This window comes from Lontra canadensis, unplaced genomic scaffold, assembly GCF_010015895.1.
Source record: "Lontra canadensis isolate GAN:19392208 unplaced genomic scaffold, GSC_riverotter_1.0 scaffold7, whole genome shotgun sequence".
Classification (NCBI taxonomy): domain Eukaryota; kingdom Metazoa; phylum Chordata; class Mammalia; order Carnivora; family Mustelidae; genus Lontra; species Lontra canadensis.
The window spans coordinates 30,957,078-30,979,615 of record NW_022631001.1 but is presented as its reverse complement, the minus strand read 5'-3'; the positions used below and the strand labels follow the sequence as shown (position 1 = coordinate 30,979,615).

General features: G+C 43.0%; 1 protein-coding gene across 1 annotated transcript in view; it reads right to left on the bottom strand.

Annotated features, from left to right (window-relative positions):
- Positions 1 to 22,538, bottom strand: part of SYT9 (synaptotagmin 9) — a 196,584-nt gene that overhangs the window by 42,108 nt on the left and 131,938 nt on the right. The window contains exons 4-6 of the mRNA XM_032853372.1: positions 8,473 to 8,593; positions 6,933 to 7,104; positions 4,772 to 4,901 (exon numbers count right to left, since the gene is read on the bottom strand). Coding sequence (XP_032709263.1) covers positions 4,772 to 4,901; positions 6,933 to 7,104; positions 8,473 to 8,593 — 423 coding nt within the window. The remainder of the gene's footprint in view (positions 1 to 4,771; positions 4,902 to 6,932; positions 7,105 to 8,472; positions 8,594 to 22,538) is intronic.

Here is a 22,538-nt window from a genome sequence, read left to right as displayed (position 1 = left end):
ATGTGTGTACCTCGAAGACTCCAGGCAGGCTCTGCTGGGCACTTGATGAACACTTCCTAGAGCTGGTTCAAGGGCCTGTTCGTGTAACTCCCAGGGGAGTCTGGGTAACTGACGCTTGCTTTAGATCTACAGCTGTAAGTTTACCCCTTGAAGGAGGCTCCAGAGGGTGGTTGCTGAGTACTGTTCAAGCAACACTTGTCCCTCAGCTGTATGGGACTGTTTAACTCTGAGTGGCTGGGGGCCCTGGGCTCAGCGAGGTGGCACTGTAGACCAGCAGACCAGCCAGGAGCAGAACCCCATTAACCTCAGACACGCATATGTATGAGATGCTGAGCATGGAGAGAGGAGACTTATCCACACCTAAGCACAGCTTGAGTCGGACTCTGGGGTTTAGAATCTTATCTCTCTGCCAGTCAGGATAATGTTGCTGATCTTCACTCTATATTCTGATTGGATATTTGTCTTCTCACTCTTTTAGAAAATTAAAATTTTATTTAGCCCAATAGTGTCTGTGTCTGGGCCTCCCATGAGCCCAGGTCACTACTCCACACTACACAGGTTATGCGGCACTATGGTGGGAAGCGATGAAAACTGGGAACGATTTTGATTCCTCTTGCTGGGGTTCATGATGGAGGCCAGCTCCACAGGCAGGAGGATGGGAAAGGTGCTGGGATGGGGCCAGGCCAACACCACCTTCTCTGTGATATACTGGCGAGGGGGCTGCGATGGGAGCTCCAAGAGCTCGGTCCCCTCCCAAGGCCCTAAGGAGGGGCTACTCCTGCCCCCAGCTCCCACGCAGCCAGCTCTGGGAGAGTCTGCACCGCTTCCCAAGCCTTTGACATCATGGACAGTAAAGGGAGCTGTATTGGCTGACCTTTGAGTGTGCAGTGAAGCCATCCAGAAACTCTGCGAGAGAAATGGATTTTTTAACTCATTGGCTTTGAAGACTCCATCTGCCACCTGCCCTGGCAAGGTCAGGGTGTGCTGGAGGCAGCCTGGGGTCGGCTGCCAGATCTCTGCAGGGCTCAGGGTTCAGCCCTGACCTGGTCCCTCAGCTCCCAGCAGTGAGGAGCTTCTGCCAGCTCAGCCTCCCTCTATACTAAATCCTAACTACCCCATATTCTCTCTCTTCCCTTTCTCTCGTTCATTCACACCAGATTACATGCTTACATACACATGCACACACACAGGACTGGGACTTAATCGCTGTTTTTGTCTTAAAGCAGAACATTTAAGATTTTATTTATTTATTTATTTATTAGAGAGAGAGAGAGAGAGAGAGAGAGAGCACAAGTAGACAGAGAGGCAGGCAGAGAGAGGGGGAAGCAGGCTCACTGCCGAGCAGAGAACCCGATGCGGGGCTCGATCCCAGGACCCTGAGATCATGACCTGAGCCGAAGGCAGAGGCTTAACCCACTGAGCCACCCAGGTGCCCCAAAGCAGAACATTTAAACATTCGTAGAGTGTCTAAGAAGAGAGAAGAAACAGAACTTCAGTATGAGCATCTGCGCCCAGTCATGCCTCAAATGACCCCTTCCCCGGTTCTGAGGTGATGGCTCCCCAGGATACCGGGGATGGGGGACTTCAGCCTCCCTTTCATGCTCTAGGACAAACACTGTGGATGAGAGTCCCATGAGGACACATGGCAGTCCCTCCCCAGGTGGGACACACATAATAATGACCATGACAGAGAACCTCATGGAGTGTTCCTTATGTGCCCACCACTGTGCTCCCCATCCAGCCATTAGACTGTTTACTCGTCACAGCCTCCCTTGGGAGATACATGCTATTGTGGCCACTGTGCAGATGAGAAAACGGAGATTCCGACAGAAACCCACAGGTTGTGGGTGGCAGCACAGGGATATGAACACAGGCCCATCCCAGTGACCGTCTCCACCCTCGGGCTCCGGTCCTCCTACCTCCATCCTCACAGCTGTCCACACGGTGCAGTGACCTCTCCAATCCTGCTTTTCATCTCAGCTGGTACCAGTGCCCCAATTCTGCTAGCTGCACCTTTATTTTTAAGAGGGAAAGTATGGCTTCCGCTCTGGGGATGAATATGGAGTCCGGGACCCGTACTTTGAAGAGACAGGATGCCGTGGGACAGAGAGAACCTCACCTCCCAAAGGTGCCCGGGCACATGGTTCCATGGCAGCAGGTGAGAAAACCCCATCACACCAGCTAAAGCCATTCTAACTGCTGCAACAAATGACTCCCCAAGTTTCGGTGGTTTAACCCCAAAAGCAAGGATTTCTCACTCACACAGCTGTCACACATACATTTGTGAAACGCCAAGTGCTCGGAGTTTAGGGACTATCTCCTAGGTTTGCAAAGCCAGACAGCGCTTTTTCCTCAGCTGCCAAGGCAGCTTCCAAAGCGTGCTTTCTAGACTTCCCGTTGGGTACCATGCGTGAATGGCCACTCGGGGCTCATGTGCAATGTCCCACCTGTCTTTCCTCCCCAGCAAGGGCATTGAGAGGGAGCTGCCTATGCACCAAATTGGGGCTCCTGTCTCAGCCCCACACCACACCCCTAAACCCCACTCCTTTCCCATCCTGTGTCCCGAGAAACGGAGAGCTCTGGGACACTCTGAGACCCTCCAGATTACAAGCAAGAATTAAAGTCAGCAGAGACTCATAAATGTGCAAAAAGTCTATTATAATTGCTCTGATGGCCATGCTACCAGCAGACGCAGGTGATTATGAGCCCCCACACGGACTCCTCTGAGAGCCCCACCAGGAGCTGGAGAAGCAAGGGGCAGCTGGGTCAGCATCCGTCTCCTAGTTACTTCTCAGGTGGTTCACAGGGATAGTGGATCTCCCTTAGGGATTAATTTTGAATCCAGGAAAGAAAGAGTCCTAGCTTTGATGGCCTAGGGCAGAGGTATCCACAGGGACCTGTAAATTAGGGGACCCTAGGTGCTGCTTGAATACACTCAATGACCTGAAGCTTAGACCAGTGCCTAAGGTCTACACTGCTCTTCTCCTCCCAGCACTGCCTCCAACAAAGGGAGACTGTCCCTTCCTCCCCAGGCCCACAGCCTCTCCACAGCTGCCCAGCATGTCAGCTTCAGCCTGGCTCTCCTGACTCTCAATGGCGGCAGAGCCCATACTGATGAGGCTCTTGTCTTGGCTGCTCAGGTTGGCTTTTGGAAGGAACAGAGCTACCTGCACTGGGAGAATAAGAGGAAAGTTCTCTGCCTGGAACCCATGCTCCTTGGAGTCTAGGTTCCTAGGGGCTCCCTGCCCCTCCCTTCCCAAGAGCAGGAGGAAGAATGCTACATGGACAATCTCACCTCCCTCCTTTGCACTCCAGTAGCACCTGATGTGGATGTTAATGCTTATGACTGGGCATTTTAATGATCCGTTTGCGTGCCTTCTTCTGCCTCTCTGGTATCTATAAGCTCTTTGGAGGAAGGTTTCTTATTCCCATCTGTTTTCTTTATCCAATATGGCATTTCACTCTCACAAATGTTACCTAATGAATGCAATTTGTTTTTGAGAGAATGAGTTAGTAAATAAATAAGAGAATGAGTCAATGGGCAAAGACGGATGGGGGAAGCATAAACGAGAAGTAAGTGACAGGGGAAGGGGATGGGGAGTGAATGAAGGAAGGGATGGGGCAGAATGATGACTCACTGTATGCAAGGATTCACTCCTCTCTTCTTCCCTCCATACAGAACCCGGGTTTTCAGTTGGGCCTATTTCCACCCAACAAAAGCATACATTTCCCACATGTGTCCATACGACTGTTCTGTGACTAAGTTAAATACAGGTAGATGTGTTGCAGGAGACATCAAGGAAAATCCTTTAATAGAAAATGTGTGTGCTTTTGGCCTTTGTATCTTTCCACCTTTCTGTGACCTGGAAGATATGTCATGGTTGGAGCTTAGCAGCCATGTTATTCAATGAGGTAACCCCCAAAAACAAAAAACAAAAACAAACCTGTACTGTGACAGTGAAGCAGAAAGACAGAAGTCTAGGTCTCTATTGATCACAGAGCCACTGTAACACCCTAGATTGCCTTCTTCTGGACCTTTAGAAAATTTTTATTTTATTTTAAATATTATTTATTTGCTTATTTGTCAGAGAGAGAGAGAGAGAGAAAGCAAGCGCATAAGGAGGGGGAGCAGCAGGCTCCCTGCTGAGCAAGGAGCCAGATGTGGGACTCGATCCCAGGACCCTGGGATCATGAACTGAGCTGAAGGCAGATGCTTGACTGATGGAGCCACTCAGGTATCCCTGGACCTTTTTTTTTTTTAAATGTAAGAGAGAGATTTCCATTGCATTTGTTGTTTTTGGGACTTTCATCACATGTAGTTGAAACTGATTCTAAGCAGCTTGTCTAGGATCACAGGTTAATGCTAGAGCCGGTCTTGGAATCTGGGTCTCTGCTCTCCCAGTCTCAAGTTCTCTCTGATGCTCCGCATACACCTCCCTATGGCAACCTAAAACTCCACACTTTCCTAGATCTTGCAGACACCTTCCAAATGTCAACCCAAAGCCACAACATGGAATCAGAGAATCCTGATCATTTTTGAAGACAAACAAAGCAAGGGATGAGTGATCAATGTTCAAAACCTACTAGATGGGTGGGGCACATAGACTCAACCTTAGATTGAAGGCAATTTCCAACAGCCCAGGAAAGGCAGCCAGAGAAACCCATCGATGACCATAGACCCTGCTACACTCACACTTATGGTGGCTCCTGCATTTCAATAGCAAAGCATTTCTTCTTCCACAAAGTGCAACATGTGAGAGTAGGGTCTTACCTCCACCAGGGAATGCCAGTGTGCGATGGGCTTCCGAGGATACGACAGCATTTCACTCCAGTGGTCTCTGCCCAGCCTCTCAGCTTCGTTGCCTACTTGACACACGCCGATGATCTCATTATGACCTACACTGTGAAAATGGCCCACAATAAATTTTTCTTAAAATTCTGGTATGTAAGAGCAACAGCTACTCAATTAAACTAGTAGGAATGAGGGGAAGGGTGGTTCTTTTCCTTCCCTCATTTAAAACTATAGGACAAGCTCAACAGCCAATAGAACTTGGGATCCAGTATTGTACTTAGGGGCAGAGAGAGGAAGAGTAGAGTGTGGCCATCACACACATTGGCTTTTGTAACACTGGAATGGCTTAGCTTGTTCCTGATGCATGCTAAGGATGACAACTCTGGTTCTAGAACTAGGTTCAAACTTATATAATGAAAGGGAGGCCATCTGAAAGGAGTTCCTTGCATTAATGGCTGCTCAAATTCCTGTCAGAGGCAACCAAGTATGGGTAAGGGAGACGCGCCATGTAGGGTAGCCATGGTCTGGAGCTTACAAAGAGGGCAGGGTGGAGATAGCTCCTGGGTTTTCTTGCAACCCCTCTCTTCAGAAAACGTGCGTTCTCATGCTCTCCCCTCCTTCCTTCCAAGCCCATCTTTGCTTCTTTGAGCCTACTTGATTTCCTCCTATAGAAAGATACTGAGTTCCTGTAACTTCAGGGCCAATATTTCTGAAAACTTCAGGGTACATCCCTGACTTGGGACAATTTTTCCCCCTTAGCAGTTTTTGGTTAGAAGTCGTCTAACTAGAATGAAATCCTTTAACTCTTTGGGATCCAAACTCATGGGCTTTCATTTTCCTTCCGGCAAAGATGAGTGGTTTTTCTCCTATTTGTATGTAGGGAGTAAGGGTGAGACATGGGTAGGGGAGTGTGAAGGATATTTGAGTTCACGCTCATTAAAATCAGTTGCATGCAGAAGCCCCATGAATTCTGCCATGGATTTTTCCAGGCAGATTCATGAGTTAACTGAGAATTGAATTGAAGCAGAGCTCATATAATCAGATTTGTTGATGCGGGAAACTTGGCAATCACTTGAAAAAAGCTGGCCTAGCTTTCCACGGTTGGTGGGCAATGGCCCCTCCTGTGGGCTGACACTATTGGTGTTGCGTTTCCTGCAGAGAAGACAGGATAAGGTCTATTGCCCGACGTGGGCTGTCACACCCCTGGGCCGCCGAGCCAAGCCATGTGTTCCCTGGGTTGGGAAACAGTTCTGCTTGACCTAGGCATCTGCTAGGAAGAGTGTTTGGGGTGCTGAAGCTGCCTTACTGACATTTCAGGAGTATGTGGGAAAATTCTTAGCTGCAAATAATATTTGTAAGATTATATTCGAAGTCAGAATGATTTTTTTTATAATTGTGCCCAGACCACGTGGGAGGTTTCCAATTAAAAAGAGACTTTGCATTTCAGTCTAATGACTGGTTTAACATGTCTAATTCCCTGTTGGTACTTCCTTTGCATATTAAAATGACTGTTTTTCAAATCTGTCCTTTAAATACACAATTGGCTACAATGCAAGCTATAAATATCTCTTCTATGCTGTATTAATTAAAAAGTCGAGCATCTTATACATTTTAATGTACCCTGTCATCCATACTGATTCTAGCATTTTCAAGAGAACATTTCTGTTTGCTTTCAGACTTAAGTGGATGGAAATGATCTTTATTAAACACACTGGGAGAAGGGAAAAAAATAACAGAGTTATGTATTTAGAAATGTTGGTGGTGTGGCTAAAGGAATCACTCTGCTATTTTGAGTGGAATCTTCCCACAAAGGCCAGGCAGGATTGCGCGGGAGAAGATTAAGACCTGTGGGGCCCCAGTTTCCCAGGGTGAGATTCTGGGGAGTGTGCAGGGATGGAGAGGGGAGGAGGAGGGAAGGAGGAGAGGATGGGGAAGGAGAGAGAAATGAAAAGGGGGACAGTAAAGAAGCACTTGGGTAATAGGACTCTTCAGTGTGGTTTGGAAAATGCCGATTCCTTGTTAGTCAGCTTTCCCTGGGGCATTCCCCTGACTTATTTCCAGCAGCCTGGAATGCCAGCCAGGCATCTGTGGCCCCATTCCTCCCCTGCCCTCCCTGCCCCAGGTGCTCCAGGCATCTCACCGGTCATAGTCCATGACAGCTATGGCCAAGTGGATTTGGTCAATGTTCTCTGGAGGGACGTCAAAGACTATGGCTTCGTTGTAAACAGGGTTCAGAGTGTTCCTCTTGGTGGATGTTTTCCTCTTCTTCAGTCGTCTGCCATCACACATCAGCGATACTTTCACGTAGGGATCTGTACAACCAGAAGAAGCGGGGGTACTGTGAGGATAGATGTGGGTTCAGGGGGCAGTTTCATCACAGTGGGGTTCCATAGACGGTGCAATGCTGAACTCCCTTACTTGCCTGGGGCCTGGAGTTTGAGGATTTTAATTAATATGATGCCTGGGCAGCAACGAGTTAGGATAATGAAGGCATTCATTCAAGAAAAAGTACAGGACTCTGTCTCCTCGAAGTGTGTGGAATTTTAAAAGAGTGTGAAAACATCTGTTATCAAATAAGAAAACGTTCCAGCTAGACCTGCCTGGCTTCAACGGGGAGAGACGCAAAAGTATTTTCAAGACAGAGGAAAACAGGCTGCAGGCCCTGAACTCTGAGCTACCCCAGAGAATCTTCCTAGACACCATGTCTTTGGGAAAGGGACAGGGAGAACACCTAGATGACAGGGAGAACTTTGGGGATTGCAGAGCTGCCCACAGCAGCATGGCAGGGAAAGAAAGGACAATGGGTTGGTTATGATGCAACATGGGCAGAGGGGGACAGGTGACAAGGCTCTTTCCTGCTTCCAGTGAGACTTTTCTGGTTCCCCCTTACTCTCCTTCTGCTCAGTGGGGCATTCCCTCTCTCCTCACCTGCACAACCACTGACTCCCCATACACTGTCCAGAAGGGACTCAGAGGACTAGGAGGGGCCACATCTTTTTTCCTCTGGGAAAAATACTAGAGGACAATAAGCAGACTACATTGCATCCAGTGTCCTTTGATTTCTATGATCAACAGCCAGTGGACTGGGTGTTTTACGACCACATTTTGGGAACCCCTTGTGGAGGTTGTAAAATAGGAACTGCATATGGGGGCATTTTTTGTTATGGTTTAGAATTTAAATGTACATGTTTGATTCACTGGCAATACCAAACTACATTGTTCATTGATGAATCTTTTATGAGGCTACAAGATTGTTTTTTTCGTCTTCCACAGGCCTGAGGTGATTGCTTACGTAAGAGGAAAGACCCAGTTAGATAAACTCTACCAGCCTGTGCAAACTGTAGAACCAGTTCACAATTATGGTGAAGAAGACCTAAGAGAATAATAATGATTATTCACATTAGGTAGCATTTAGTATGTGCCCGATACTATTCTTACGTTTTTATGTGCATTAACTTACTTAATCTTACAACAACCCAATGAGCCAGATACTAGTATTACCCTCATTTTACAGATGGGGTATCCAAAGTGCAGAGAGGTTAAGGGACTTGCCCAGGGTCACACAGCCTAGTGCTAGGATTAAACCTAGGTAGTTTGGTTCCATGCACCTCGCGACTCTACCAGAGACTTTGTAAGGCTCTAGAACCCTATGAGGCAGTCTGAATTTGAGAATGTCCCACCTGAGGCTCCTGTTATGTCCATTGCCTTTAAATTCCTTGCTTTTATAATGGTAATGGTCAGCCTGCCAGCAGTTGGAAGATAGCAGAGGGAAAACATCAACTCTCCAAGATCCACATTGTCCTGTTGAGAAAGCAAAAAGAGACGGTTAGAAAGTGTCAACGGTTAGAAAGTGTCTGAGCCTGGGGTGCATAAGGATGATTACAGGGCAGCACTGGAAAGGAAGCACTTCTCCTTTTGCTCCTCTTGTGAGTCCCCTGATGTCTCTCCCTGACGTCAATCCCACGGAGAACCTATGCCTGGACTTCGGGGGTCCCGCCCTACGGAAGTCCAGCCCACGCTCAGAGGGCGAGGCTGTGGAGCCCATTCAGGGCCTCTATCACCCTCTACCCAGCCCTCTGCTGCTGCACACAGGTCCCTGCAGTCTTGAATGCAGCCCCCAGAGCCTTAACTATTTCCCACATGGTCCCCCATGTGGCTCCATTCATAATGCCGCCACAATCCCCAGGGCCCCCAGGACAAAACTGCCTGAAGAAGGGCTCTATAGGATTGCATGGACCCACCAACAGCCCAGACACTCTCTGTACACAGCCCTGTGCGGCCTCCTGCAGCCTCTCAAACAGGTCCCCACCCAGACCCTCCCCACTTCCTAAGGAATTCCCTCCCCCCGCCGAGCTTTCCCCACAGGCCCCACATCAGTCAGCAAAGTCCTCCCGACAATCACCATTCCTATGCTGCCTTCCCTTACAGCCCTCCACTCTCCCCAACACAGCACCCCCAGGGCGGCCATAAAACTTCCACACACTCCCGCAAATGCACACATGTGCCTGCACACACAGAGACACACGGACACAACCTTCCACCCGCCAGAGCACTGCACACAACCTGGTCACACGCTAGGTGTGTAGGCCAACACACAGCACCTCTAGACCCTGAAATACCTAGTCCCTACCATCTGGCTCTAGATGAGGGCCCTGCAGAACCACACGTGCCATCCAAACGCAGACACTCACCCAGCCCTGCCCATGTCCAGCCTCACACAAAGCGCTGTGTGGGCTCCCTCCAGGGAGATGGGTGGTGACCCTTTGCTACTGGCCTTGGGACAGGTCGGGGGATTCCCACTTAACTGTAGCTCTGGCCTTCTCTTGGGGTGTCCCTATGGAGCCCCTGTTGCCCTCTGAGGGGGAAGACATCACCTCAGACAGTGTATAGCCATTCAAGTAGGTCAGAAGACATGGTTTTCTTTCTCCTTTTTAGCCCAAGGAGAGTGTTACCAGAAAGGGGGGAGGTGGGAAGCCAGTTTATTTAGTTTCAATTTCTATGATACCTAATGTTATCAAGCTGGGTGCCTGTGTCTAATTAATACAGTTTCATCCTGACAACGCTCTGGGGAGTCTGGGTTTTGCCTTCAACATCCACAGCCTCCCCTCCTCTTTGATTCTCCAAGGATGCTTCTATTTTTAGAAGCCAAGATTCAGCTTTGGAAGGTCACCTTGCCCAACCTGCCGTCCTTGACCGCTTCTGCAGGAGGATGAGGCAAAGGGAATCTGCTTGGTCGCTAAGGCAGATGGATTGCTCTGCATCTCCGTGTGTCACTTGCCTTGTGTAAATAAATGACCTCACTTGGCAGGCCAGGTTCTCCTGGATCCTGGAGCCCAGACCTCAAGAGACCCAGGTGGCTGGGCCTTTCTGTCTGGAGCAGAGTGAGGCGGTCAGAAAAGAATTCTATGTGAGTGGGGGTGTCACACGTGACAGGCACTGGACTGTTTCATGCTGCTGGACTCCCCATTGCAGGGAGGATCTGACCCAGCTTCCTGCTGGTGGCACGGGAGAAAAGAGAAATAACAGCTGTTCCCACAAATTATCTTTTTCCTTCTATACTCCCTGCCCTACTCCTTTGCCCTTTGACTTCTGCCTGCCTTAAACAGAAAAGGCAAAACACCTTTCCTCCCTCAGAGGGCTGTTCACTGCACCTACCTCACCACCCCCTCCTCTCCTCCTGCCCAGAAAAATCTGAGTTTGACAAAGGAAACAGGAGTGACTTTTTCTTCCCAACATAAATCCCATTAATAAATACTCACAGTATGGCTCTTTTGCTCATGAGTTGAAAGAAAAAAAAAATCAAGCTTCAGACTTTGTGATACAGTATTCGAAAGGTCAACTAGGGCTAAAGTCCACATTCGTACTTCCAAAAACAACAACAACAACAACCCAAAATTAAAGACCAAATTAAGTTACCAAAGACAAAAGGCTTGATTTGATTTCCAAGTGCTTTAAAAATAAAACAGTTAAGGGGCGCCTGGGTGGCTCAGTCATTAAGAGTCTGCCTTTGGATTGGGTCATGATCCCAAGGTCCTGGGATGAAGCCCCCCATTGGGCTCCCTGCTCAGTGGGGAGCCTGCTTCTTCTCCCTCTCCCACTACCCCCCTGCTTGTGTTCCCTCTTTCACTGTCTCTGTCAAATAAATAAGTAAATAAATAAAATCTTTAAAATAAATAATAAAACAGTTAAGATTTTCTAAGTCATGCAAGTAAAAATGATAAAATTCAAATACAGAAACTTTTAGTGAAACAGTAAAAATATGCTTTTTCTTATGTATATGTACCATCAATGTCACTCCTTTTCCCAGAGTAACACTGTGAATAATCTCTATTTTTCTTTTTATCCACCCACCCATCCATCCACTCACTCCCTTATTCTTTTAACATTGGCTATGGTTGTGATGGTGGAGCACTGCTCTTTTCCAGGTGCTGGGAGCTATTTTAGTAGTGGGGGAACATCACACTCTGTCCCTTAAGGACAGATGAGCTTGCAGGGATATGGAACAGGAATTGAAATGGCACCTAATGTTAATTTTGCTTTTTTCTCACCAGCTGATGTTGATTTGGGGTCAAGAACCAACAGATCCTGATGTCTGCCAACATTCCCTTAAACCACTGGTTCTCAGTTAGAAGCAAATGTTGCTCTCCTGGGGGACATGTGGCACTACCTAGAGAATTTTTACTGTCCCATCTGGGGAGGCAGGTGTTCCAACATCCAGCAGGTAGAGGCCAGGGATGCCGCTAAACATCCTACAATGCATGGGGCAGCCCCTCCCTGCAAAAAGCTATCTGGTTCAAAATGTCAATAGTTTCAAGGTTGAGAAACTGCCTTATACAGAGGTACTTATATTGTCCGTAAAATTTTGTCTAGAATGCTGATAAAAGTCAAATATAAAAGGGTAGTGGAGTATTTTGCTTCTTTTTTGCTTGACAAGAATCAGATATGCAGACTGTCACTGGTGGCTGTGTGCCCTGGGGGAGATAAGGGGAAGGAAAATGTCATGTAAAGAAATGCTTCATTTGCTCCTGCTTTGTGTGGCCAAGTTCAGTATTGTCAGCAAAATATATTGGGAATTTATAGCAAGTGGTGACTGAATTCTCCACCTGCCAATCTGTAATGTGATATGTTTGCCTGTAGTGGTCTATGATAGCTCTAGTTTTTGTCTAATTAGTGCACTTTTGTATTCCTCTTCCTAGATTCTTCTGATGAGCTCCTTTCCAATTCCATCTGCTGCATGAATTCAGGCTTAGCAAAACAGTCATGCCCATGTCTGTTGTTGTTTATTCAGGGATGAATATGGAACCCAAGCAAGGCCACTTAGGGACCATTCTGGGATTGAAAAATTGATACTGAAATGGAGGAATTATCATTTTATTGGGATTATTTGTTGAGAAGATATGAAACTAGATTTGTAAGGTTTTTGTGCTGTATATAGCACACATAGTATAATATTACTTTAAGTTAGGCTGTGTATGTTAAATATGTACACTATAAACCCAAAAGAAATGACTAAAATATTAAAAGGATGTATAGCTAATATGCCAAAAAAGAAGATAAAATAGATGCTTTAAAAATATTAGATTAGGGGTACCTGGGTGGCTCAGTGGATTAAGCCGCTGCCTTCAGCTCAGGTCATGATCTCAGTGTCCTGGGATTGAGCCCTGTATCAGGCTCTCTGCTCAGCAGGGCGCCTGCTTCCCCCTCTCTCTCTGCCTGACTCTCTGCCTACTTGTGATCTCTCTCTCTGTCAAACAAATAAATAAAATCTTTAAAAAATAGATTAATCCAAAAGAAGAGAGAAAAGAAAGGGAAAGAGAATAAGATTAGAAGAGACAAATCTGACAGGAACAGAAAACAAACAACAAGATGGTAAGTTTAAACCCACTATTTCCACAAATACATTAAATGTAAATGATCTAAGCATCCGGATAAAAAGCAAAGATTGATTCAGTAAAATAGCAAGACTCAATTTTCTGGTCTCTATAAGAAATTACTTTGAATATAAAGATATAAGTAGACTAAAAGTAAAAGAATAAAAAAAGATATTCCATACTAACACTAATAAAAAAAATCTGGGGTGATTATATTAATATCAAAGTATAGGTCAGAGCAATGAATACTACCAGGGCAAAAAGGATCATTTTATTATGATAAAGGGGTCAATTCATCAAAAGCATATAACAATTCTAAGTATTTATGCATCAGATAGCACATTTTCAAAATACATGAAGCAAAAGCTGATAGAATTGTGAGGATAGACAAGTCAGAGGTTTGAATACTTGAACAACACTATCAACTGACTTGGTGTAACCAGGGGCATTACAAAAGTACTCATGAAACAGAAGCAGAACACACATTCTTTCCAAGGGCACCCAGAACACAAAACAAGAAAGACGATATTCTGGGCCACAAACCAAGTCTCAATTAAATTTGAGGAGATTCAAAGTGTATTTTCTGGCTGCAGTGGAAATGAATTAGACATCAGCAACAAACAGGTATCTGGAAAAATCTCCAAATATTTTGAACTAAATATCAAACTTCTCTCTTTTTTTTTTTAATATCACACTTCTAAATAACCCATGGCTCAAAGAAGAAATCAAAAGAGGATTTAGAAAGTATTTTGAACTGAACTGAAATGAAGGCATGACATATTAAAATTTGTGAAATGCAGCTAACACAGCCTTTAAGGGGAAATTTATAGGACCAAAATGTCTCTATTACACAAGAAGAAAAATCTCAAATCAATAACCTCAGCTTCCATTCAAAGAAATTAGAAGAAAAAAAGGAACGAAAACTAAAAAGGATAAATAAAAACAAAGTAAGCAGAAGAAAGGAAATAATAAATAAAATACTATAAAGATGTAGACTTCAAACAATATAGTAATCACTAAAAAAGTAACAGGTATAACAAAGCAAGACCCAAGTGTATATGCTGTCTACAGGAAACCAACTTAAAATATCATGACAAAGCTAAGTTAAAAAGATTAAAAACAATTAGGCCATGTAAACACTACCCAAAAGAAACTTTTAGTGACTGTATTAATTTCAAAGAATATTTAAAATCAAGGAATAGTGCCAGGAAGGAAGGGTCAAATCATCAAGAGGACATAACCTTAAATGTGTATGTAATCTACCAACAAAAGTTCAAAATAACATTAAACAAATCTGAGAGAATTAAGAAGGGAAATAGGCAAACTCACAAGTGGAGTTGGAGATTTCAACACTGCCCTATCAGTAACTGACTGAACAAGCAAGCAAAAAAGAAGTGAGGATATAAAAGACCTGAGCAATAATATCAACTAAGCTGACCTGTCATTTACTTTACCCATTATTACTCCATCTAATAACAACAAAATGCATATTCTTTAAAATTATACACCAAGCATTCACCAAGATTAACCATGTTCTGGGTCATAAAAAAAAAAAAAATTCTCATTAAATTCAAGAAGACTGGAGGTGGGAGTCAAGATGGTGGAGAAGTAGCAGGCTGAGACTACATCAGGTAGCAGGAGATCAGCTAGATAGCTTATCTAAAGATTGCAAACACCTACAAATCCAACGGGAGATGGAAGAGTAGAATAACAGCAATTCTAGAAGCAGAAAATCAACCACTTTCTGAAAGGTAGGACTTGCGGAGAAGTGAATCCAAAGCGATGGGAAGATAGACCGCGGGGAGAGGAGCCGGTTCCCGGCAAGTAGCAGAGCAATGGAGCACAAAATCAGGACTTTTAAAAGTCTGTTCCGCTGAGGGACATCGCTCCAGAGGCTAAACTGGGGTGAAGCCCACGCAGGGTCAGCGTGGCCCCAGGTCCCGCAGGTCACAGAAGGACCGGGGGTGTCTGAGTGTCCCAGCTTGCAGGTATTAGAACGGGGAAGCCGGCTACAGAGACAGAGCCGAGGAGTGAGCTCTCAGCTCGGGGTTACCTTGAACCGGTCGCAGGCTGGGTGAGCTCAGAGCGTGGCCGGAGGCCAGGGAAACAGTGATTGGGTGCTATTCTCTGAGGGTGCACTGAGGAGTGGGGCTCCAAGGTCTGGGCTCCTCCGGCCGGAGATTAGAGGACGCCATCTTCATTCCCGTCCTCCGGAACTCTACGGAAAGCGCTCAGGGAACAAAAGCTCCCGAAAGCAAACCCATGCAGATTACTCAGCCCAGCCCCTGGTAAGGGTGGTGCAATTCTGCCTGGGGCAAAGACACTTAAGAATCACTACAACAGGCCCCTCCTTGAGAAGATCAACAAGAAATCCAGCCAAGTTCACCTACCAAGGAGTGCAGGTTCAATACCAAGGAGAGCAGCGGAATCCCAGAGGAGGAGAAAGCAAAGCACGGAACTCAAGGCTTTCTCCCCATGATTCTTTAGTCTTGCAGTTAATTTAATTTTTTTTCAATTTTTTTTTCTTCTTCTGCTAATTTTTTTTAACTTTTACCCTTTTCTTTTTCTAATGTTTTTTAAACTAGTTTATCTAATATATATATATTTTTTTCTTTTTATATTTTTCTTTATTCATTTTCTTTTTTTAATTGTTTCTTTTTTTTTCTGAACCTCTTTTTATCCCTTTTCTCCCCTCCTTGATTTGAGGTCTCTTCTGATTTGGTTAAAGTGTATTTTCCTGGGGGTCTTTGCCACCCTTTTAGTATTTTACTTGGTCCTTCATATACTCTTATCTGGACAAAATGACAAGGCAGAAAAATTCACCATGAAAAAAGGAACAAGAGGCAGTACCAAAGGCTAGGGACCTAATCAATACAGACATTGGTAATATGTCAGATCTAGAGTTCAGAATGACGATTCTCAAGGTTCTAGCCGGGCTCAAAAAAGGCATGGAAGATATTAGAGAAACCCTCTCGGGAGCTATAAAAGCCCTTTCTGGAGAAATAAAAGAACTAAAATCTAACCAAGTTGAAATCAAAAAAGCTATTAATGAGGTGCAATAAAAAATGGAGTCTCTCACTGCTAGGATAAATGAGGCAGAAGAAAGAATTAGTGATATAGAAGACCAAATGACAGAGAATAAAGAAGCTGAGCAAAAGAGGGACAAACAGCTACTGGACCACGAGGGGAGAATTCGAGAGATAAGTGACACCATAAGACGAAACAACATTAGAATAATTGGGATTCCAGAAGAAGAAGAAAGAGAGAGGGGAGCAGAAGGTATATTGGAGAGAATTATTGGAGAGAATTTCCCTAATATGGCAAAGGGAACAAGCATCAAAATCCAGGAGGTACAGAGAACCCCCCTCAAAATCAACAAGAATAGGTACACACCCCGTCACCTAATAGTAAAATTTACAAGTCTTAGTGACAAAAAGAAAATCCTGAAAGCAGCCCGGGAAAAGAAGTCTGTAACATACAATGGTAAAAATATTAGATTGGCAGCAGACTTATCCACGGAGACCTGTCAGGCCAGAAAGAACTGGCATGGTATATTCAGAGCACTAAACGAGAAAATCATGCAGCCAAGAATACTATATCCAGCTAGGCTATCATTGAAAATAGAAGGAGAGATAAAAATCTTCCAGGACAAACAAAAACTGAAAGAATTTGCAAACACCAGACCAGCTCTACAGGAAATATTGAAAGGGGTCCTCTAAGCAAAGAGAGAGCCTAAAAGTAGTAGATCAGAAAGGAACAGAGACAAAATACAGGAACAGTCAACTTACAAGCAATAAAATGGCACTAAATTCATATCTCTCAATAGTTACCCTGAATGTTAATGGCTAAATGCCCCAATCAAAAGACACAGGGTATCAGAATGGATTAAAAAAACAAAACCCATCTATATGTTGCCTACAAGAAACTCATTTTAGACCCGAAGACACCTCCAGATTTAAAGTGAAGGGGTGGAAAACAATGTACCATGCTAATGGACATCAGAAGAAAGCTGGGGTGGCAATCCTTATATCAGATCAATTAGATTTTAAGCCAAAGACTATAATAAGAGATGAGGAAGGACACTGTATCATACTCAAAGGATCTGTCCAACAAGAAGATCTAACAATTTAAAATATCTATGCCCCTAACTTGGGAGCAGCCAACTATATAAACCAATTAATAACAAAATCAAAGAAACACATCAACAATAATACAAAAATAGTAGGGGACTTTAACACTCCCCTCAGTGAAATGGACAGATCATCCAAGCAAAAGATCAACAAGGAAATAAAGGCCTTAAATGACACACTAGACCAGATGGACATCACAGATATATTTAGAACATTTCATCCCAAAGCAACAGAATACACATTCTTCTCTGGTGCAGACTAAGCAGCATCCTTCTAAAGAATGAATGGGTCAACCAGGAAATTAAAGAAGAATTGAAAAAATTCATGGAAACAAATGATAATGAAAACACAACGGCTCAAAATCTGTGGGACACAGCAAAGGCAGTCCTGAGAGGAAAATATATAGCGGTACAAGCCTTTCTCAAGAAACAAGAAAGGTCTCAAGTACACAACCTAACCCTACACCTAAAGGAGCTGGAGAAAGAACAAGTAAGAAACCCTAAACCCAGCAGGAGAAAAGAAATCATAAGGATCAGAGCAGAAATCAATGAAATAGAAACAAACAAACAAACAAAAAAACCTCAATAGAACAAATCAACGAAACTAGGAGCTGGTTCTTTGAAAGAATTAATAAGATTGACAAACCCCTGGCCAGACATATCAAAAAGAAAAGAGAAAGGACCCAAATAAATAAAATCATGAATAAAAGAGGAGAGATCACAACTAACACCAAAGAAATACAAACAATTATAAGAACATACTATGAGCAACTATATGCCAACAAATTTGACAATCTAGAAGAAATGGATGCATTCCTAGAGACATATAAACTACCACAACTGAACCAGGAAGAAATAGAAAACCTGACCAGACCCATAACCAGTAAGGAGATTGAAACAGTCATCAAAAATCTCCAAACGAACAAAAGCCCAGGGCCAGACAGCTTCCCAGGGGAATTCTACCAAACATTTAAAGAAGAACTAATTCCTATTCTCCTGAAACTGTTCCAAAAAAAATAGAAATGGAAGGAAAACTTCCAAACTCATTTCATGAGGCCAGCATAACCCTGATCCTAAAACCAGACAAGGATCCCATCAAAAAAGAGAACTACAGACCAATATCCTTGATGAACACAGATGCAAAAATTCTCACCAAAATACTAGCCAATAGGATCCAACAGTACATTAAAAGGATTATTCACCACGACCAAGTGGGATTTATTCCAGGGATGCAAGGTTGGTTCAACATCCGCAAATCAATCAATGTGATACAACACATGAATAAAAGAAAGAACAAGAACCATATGATACTCTCAATAGATGCTGAAAAAGCATTTGACAAAGTACAGCATCCCTTCCTATCAAAACTCTTCAAAGTGTACAGATAGAAGGCACATATCCCAATATTATCAAAGTCATCTATGAAAAACCCACTGCAAATATCATTCTCATTGGAGAAAAACTAGAAGCTTTTCCGCTAAGGTCAGGAACACGGCAGGGATGTTCATTATCACCACTGCTATTCAACATAGTACTAGAAGTCCTAGCTTCAGCAATCAGACAACAAAAGGAAATTAAAGGCATCTAAATCGGCAAAGAAGAAGTCAAACTATCACTCTTCACAGATGATATGACACTATATGTGGAAAACCCAAAAGACTCCACTCCAAAACTGCTAGAACTTGTACAGGAATTCAGTAAAGTGTCAGGATATAAAATCAATGTACAGAAATCAGTTGCATTTTTCTACACCAACAACAAGACAGAAGAAAGAGAAATTAAGGAGTCAATCCCATTTACAATTGCACCCAAAACTATAAGATACCTAGGAATAAACCTAACCAAGGAGGCTAAGAATCTATACTCAGAAAACTATAAAGTACTCATGAAAGAAATTGAGGAAGACACAAAGAAATGGAAAAATGTTCCATGCTCCTGGATTGGAAGAACAAATATTGTGAAAATGTCTATGCTACCTAAAGCAATCTACACATTTAATGCAATCCCTATCAAAATTCCACCCATTTTTTCAAAGAAATGGAACAAATAATCCTAAAATTTATATGGAAACAGAAAAGACCTCAAATAGCCAAAGGAATATTGAAAAAGAAAGCCAAAGTTGGTGGCATCACAATTCCGGACTTCAAGCTCTATTACAAAGCTGTCATCATCAAGACAGCATGGTACTGGCACAAAAACAGACACATAGATCAATGGAACAGAATAGAGAGCCCAGAAATAGACCCTCAACTCTATGGTCAACTAATCTTCGACAAAGCAGGAAGGAATGTCCAATGGAAAAAAGACAGCCTCTTCAATAAATGGTGTTGGGAAAATTGGACAGCCACATGCAGAAAAATGAAATTGGATCATCTCCTTACACCACATACAAAAATAGACTCAAAATGGATGAAGGACCTCAGTGTGAGATAGGAATCCATCAACATCCTTGAGGAGAACACATGGCAGCAACCTCTTCGACCTCAGCCGCAGCAACATCTTCCTAGGAACATCGCCAAAGGCAAGGGAAGCAAGGGCAAAAATGAACTACTGGGATTTCATCAAGATCAAAAGCTTTTGCACAGCAAAGGAAACAGTTCACAAAACCAAAAGACGACTGACAGAATGGAAGAAGATATTTGCAAACGACATATCAGATAAAGGGCTAGTTTCCAGAATCTATAAAGAACTCATCAAACTCAACACCCAAAGAATAAATAATTCAATCAAGAAATAGGCAGAAGACATGAACAGATATTTCTGCAAAGAAGACATCCAGATGGCTAACAGACACATGAAAAAGTGCTCCACATCACTCAGCATCAGGGAAATACAAATGAAAACCTCAATGAGATATCACCTCACACCAGTCAGAATGGCTAAAATTAACAAGTCAGGAAATGACAGATGCTGGCGAGGATGCGGAGAAAGGGGAACCCTCCTACACTGTTGGTGGGAATGCAAGCTGGTGCAACCACTCTGGAAAACAGCATGGAGGTTCCTCAAAATGTTGAAAATAGAACTACCCTATGCCCCAGCAATTGCACTGCTGGATAATTTACCCTAAAGATACAAACGTAGTGATCCGAAGGGGCACGTGCACCCGAATGTTTATAGCAGCAATGTCTACAATAGCCAAACTATGGAAAGAACCTAGATGTCCATCAACAGACGAATGGATAAAGAAGAAGTGGTATATATACACAATGGAATACTATGCAGCCATCAAAAGAAATGAAATCCTGCCATTTGCGACGACGTGGATAGAACTAGAGGGTATCATGCTTAGCAAAATAAGTCAGTCGGAGAAAGACAACTGTCATATGATCTCCCTGATATGAGGAAGTGGAGATGCAACATGGGGGGTTAAGGGGGTAGGAGAAGAATAAATGAAACAAGATGGGATTGGGAGGGAGACAAACCATAAGTGACTCTTAATCTCACAAAACGAACTGAGGGTTGCTGGGGGGAGGGTTTTGGGAGAGGGGGTTGGGGTTTTGGACATTGGGGAGGGTATGTGCTATGGTGAGTGCTGTGAAGTGTGTAAACCTGGCGATTCACAGACCTGTACCCCTGGGGATAAAAATACATTATATGTTTATAAAAAAAATAATAAATAAATTTTAAAAAAATTCAAGAAGGCTGAAATCATACAAAGTGTGTTCCAAATAAGACTAAAATGAAACTAGAATGCAATCATAGCTATGTGGAAAATCTGTAAATATTTGGGAATTAAATAATACTTTTCTAAATTACCCACAGGTCAAATAAAAAAACCCACAGGGATATTAAAAGTTAATTTGAATGGAATGAAAATGATAATACAGTATATCAAAATTTGTAGGACACAGACTAAGCAGTGTGTATAGGGAAATGTATAGCATTTAATGTTTACTTTCTGGAGCTCCGCTGCCTCTGTTGGTTGGGCCTCTGACTCTTGATTTCAGCATAGGTCATGATCTTATGGGTCAGGAAAGTGAGCCCCACTGCAAGCTCTGTGCTCAGTGGGGGGTCTGCTTGAAGATTCTCTCCCTCTGCCTCCACCCCACCCACCCCCCTCTCAAATAAATAGATAAGTCTTTTAAAAATGCTAACATTCAAACAGAGGTATCTCTGTGATCCAATCTTCAACTTAAGAACACAAAAAAACAGAAAAAACAGGAGAAAGTCAAATACAACATAGATAAAAGGAAGGAAACAATAAATGTAAGAGTAGAAAACAATGAAAAACAGAAAATGGAAACACCTAGAGAAAAATCAATGAAACCAACATCCTAGTAAGACTGATCAAGAGGGTCCCTGGGTGGCTCAGTCGGTTAAGTGTCTGCCTTCAGCTCAGGTCATGATCCTGGAGTTCTGGGATGGAGCCCTGCATAGGGCTCCTTGCTCAGTGGGGAGTCCACTTGTCCCTCTCCCTCTCCCCCAGGTTGTGCTCTCGTTTTCTCTCTCTCTTTCAAATAAATAAATAAAATCTTAAAAAAAAAAGATGATCAGGAACAAAAATTAGGGAATATTATAAATTAGGAATGTATAGAAATAAAGGAAATCATTATAAAAATGGAATTGGGTACATCTACACAGATATTACAGATATTAAAATAATAATAATGAAATATTATGAACATTTTTATCCCAATAAATTTGACAACTTAGATAAAATGAACAAATTACCTGAAAGTCAAAAAACTACCATACTAAAGAAAAAAATAGATAACCTGAATTGTTTTATATCCACTAAATAAATTGAAATCATAGTTAAAAACCTTCTCACAAAGAAAAGTCAAGCCCATTTAAGAAGGAAATAATGCCAATTCTACGTAAGCTCTTCTAGAAAGCAGAAGAGGTGGTAACATTTCCCTACTCATTCTAAGAGGATGGCAATAACCTGAGACTAAAACTGGACAAAGATATTGTAAGAAAACTACAGACTAGCATCCTCATGGACACAGACACAATTATCCTTAATAACATTTTAGCAAATTAAACCCAGCAATATATTAAATAGGAGATATATCCTGAACAAGTGGGATCTATCCAGGGAACACAAGTTTGGCTTAACATCTGAAAATATTAATCAAAGTAAATCACCATATCAACACACTATAAAGGAAAAGCCATAATGACAAACACAAAACGATCATTTTAAAAAAGTCAATACCCATTCAGGATAGATGTTCCCAGCAAAGCAGGAATAGAAGTGGGCTTCTTTCTATTAAAGAGACATCTATAAAAAAACTACAGTTAACATTAAAGTTAATGATGATAGAATTTCTCCCCTAAATTAGGAAATGAGGCTAGGACATCTACTCTCACCACTTCTATTTGACATTGAGCTAGAGGGTCCAGACAGTGAAATAATGCAGAAATGAAAGATAAATACCTTAAAAAGGAAGAAGGGAAACTGCTTTATTTGCAGGTGCAATGATTGTTTATGGAGAAAATCCTTAGAAATCTATAAAAAGCTACAAAAACAAGTTTAGCAAGGCCAACAAGGTTAATAGAAAAGCAACATTATTTCTATATACTAGAAACGAAACACTTCAGAATTGAAATTTAAAAATACATGTACATTTATTTACTTATTTTTATTATTATTTCAAAAAAAATTTTTTTGAGAGAGAGTATGTGAGTGTCGAGGGGCAGAGGGAGGAGAGAGAGAGTCTTAAGCAGATTCCATGCTCAGCACACAGCCTGATGCGGGGCTCCATCCCACAACCCTGAGATCATGACCTGAGCTGAAATTGAG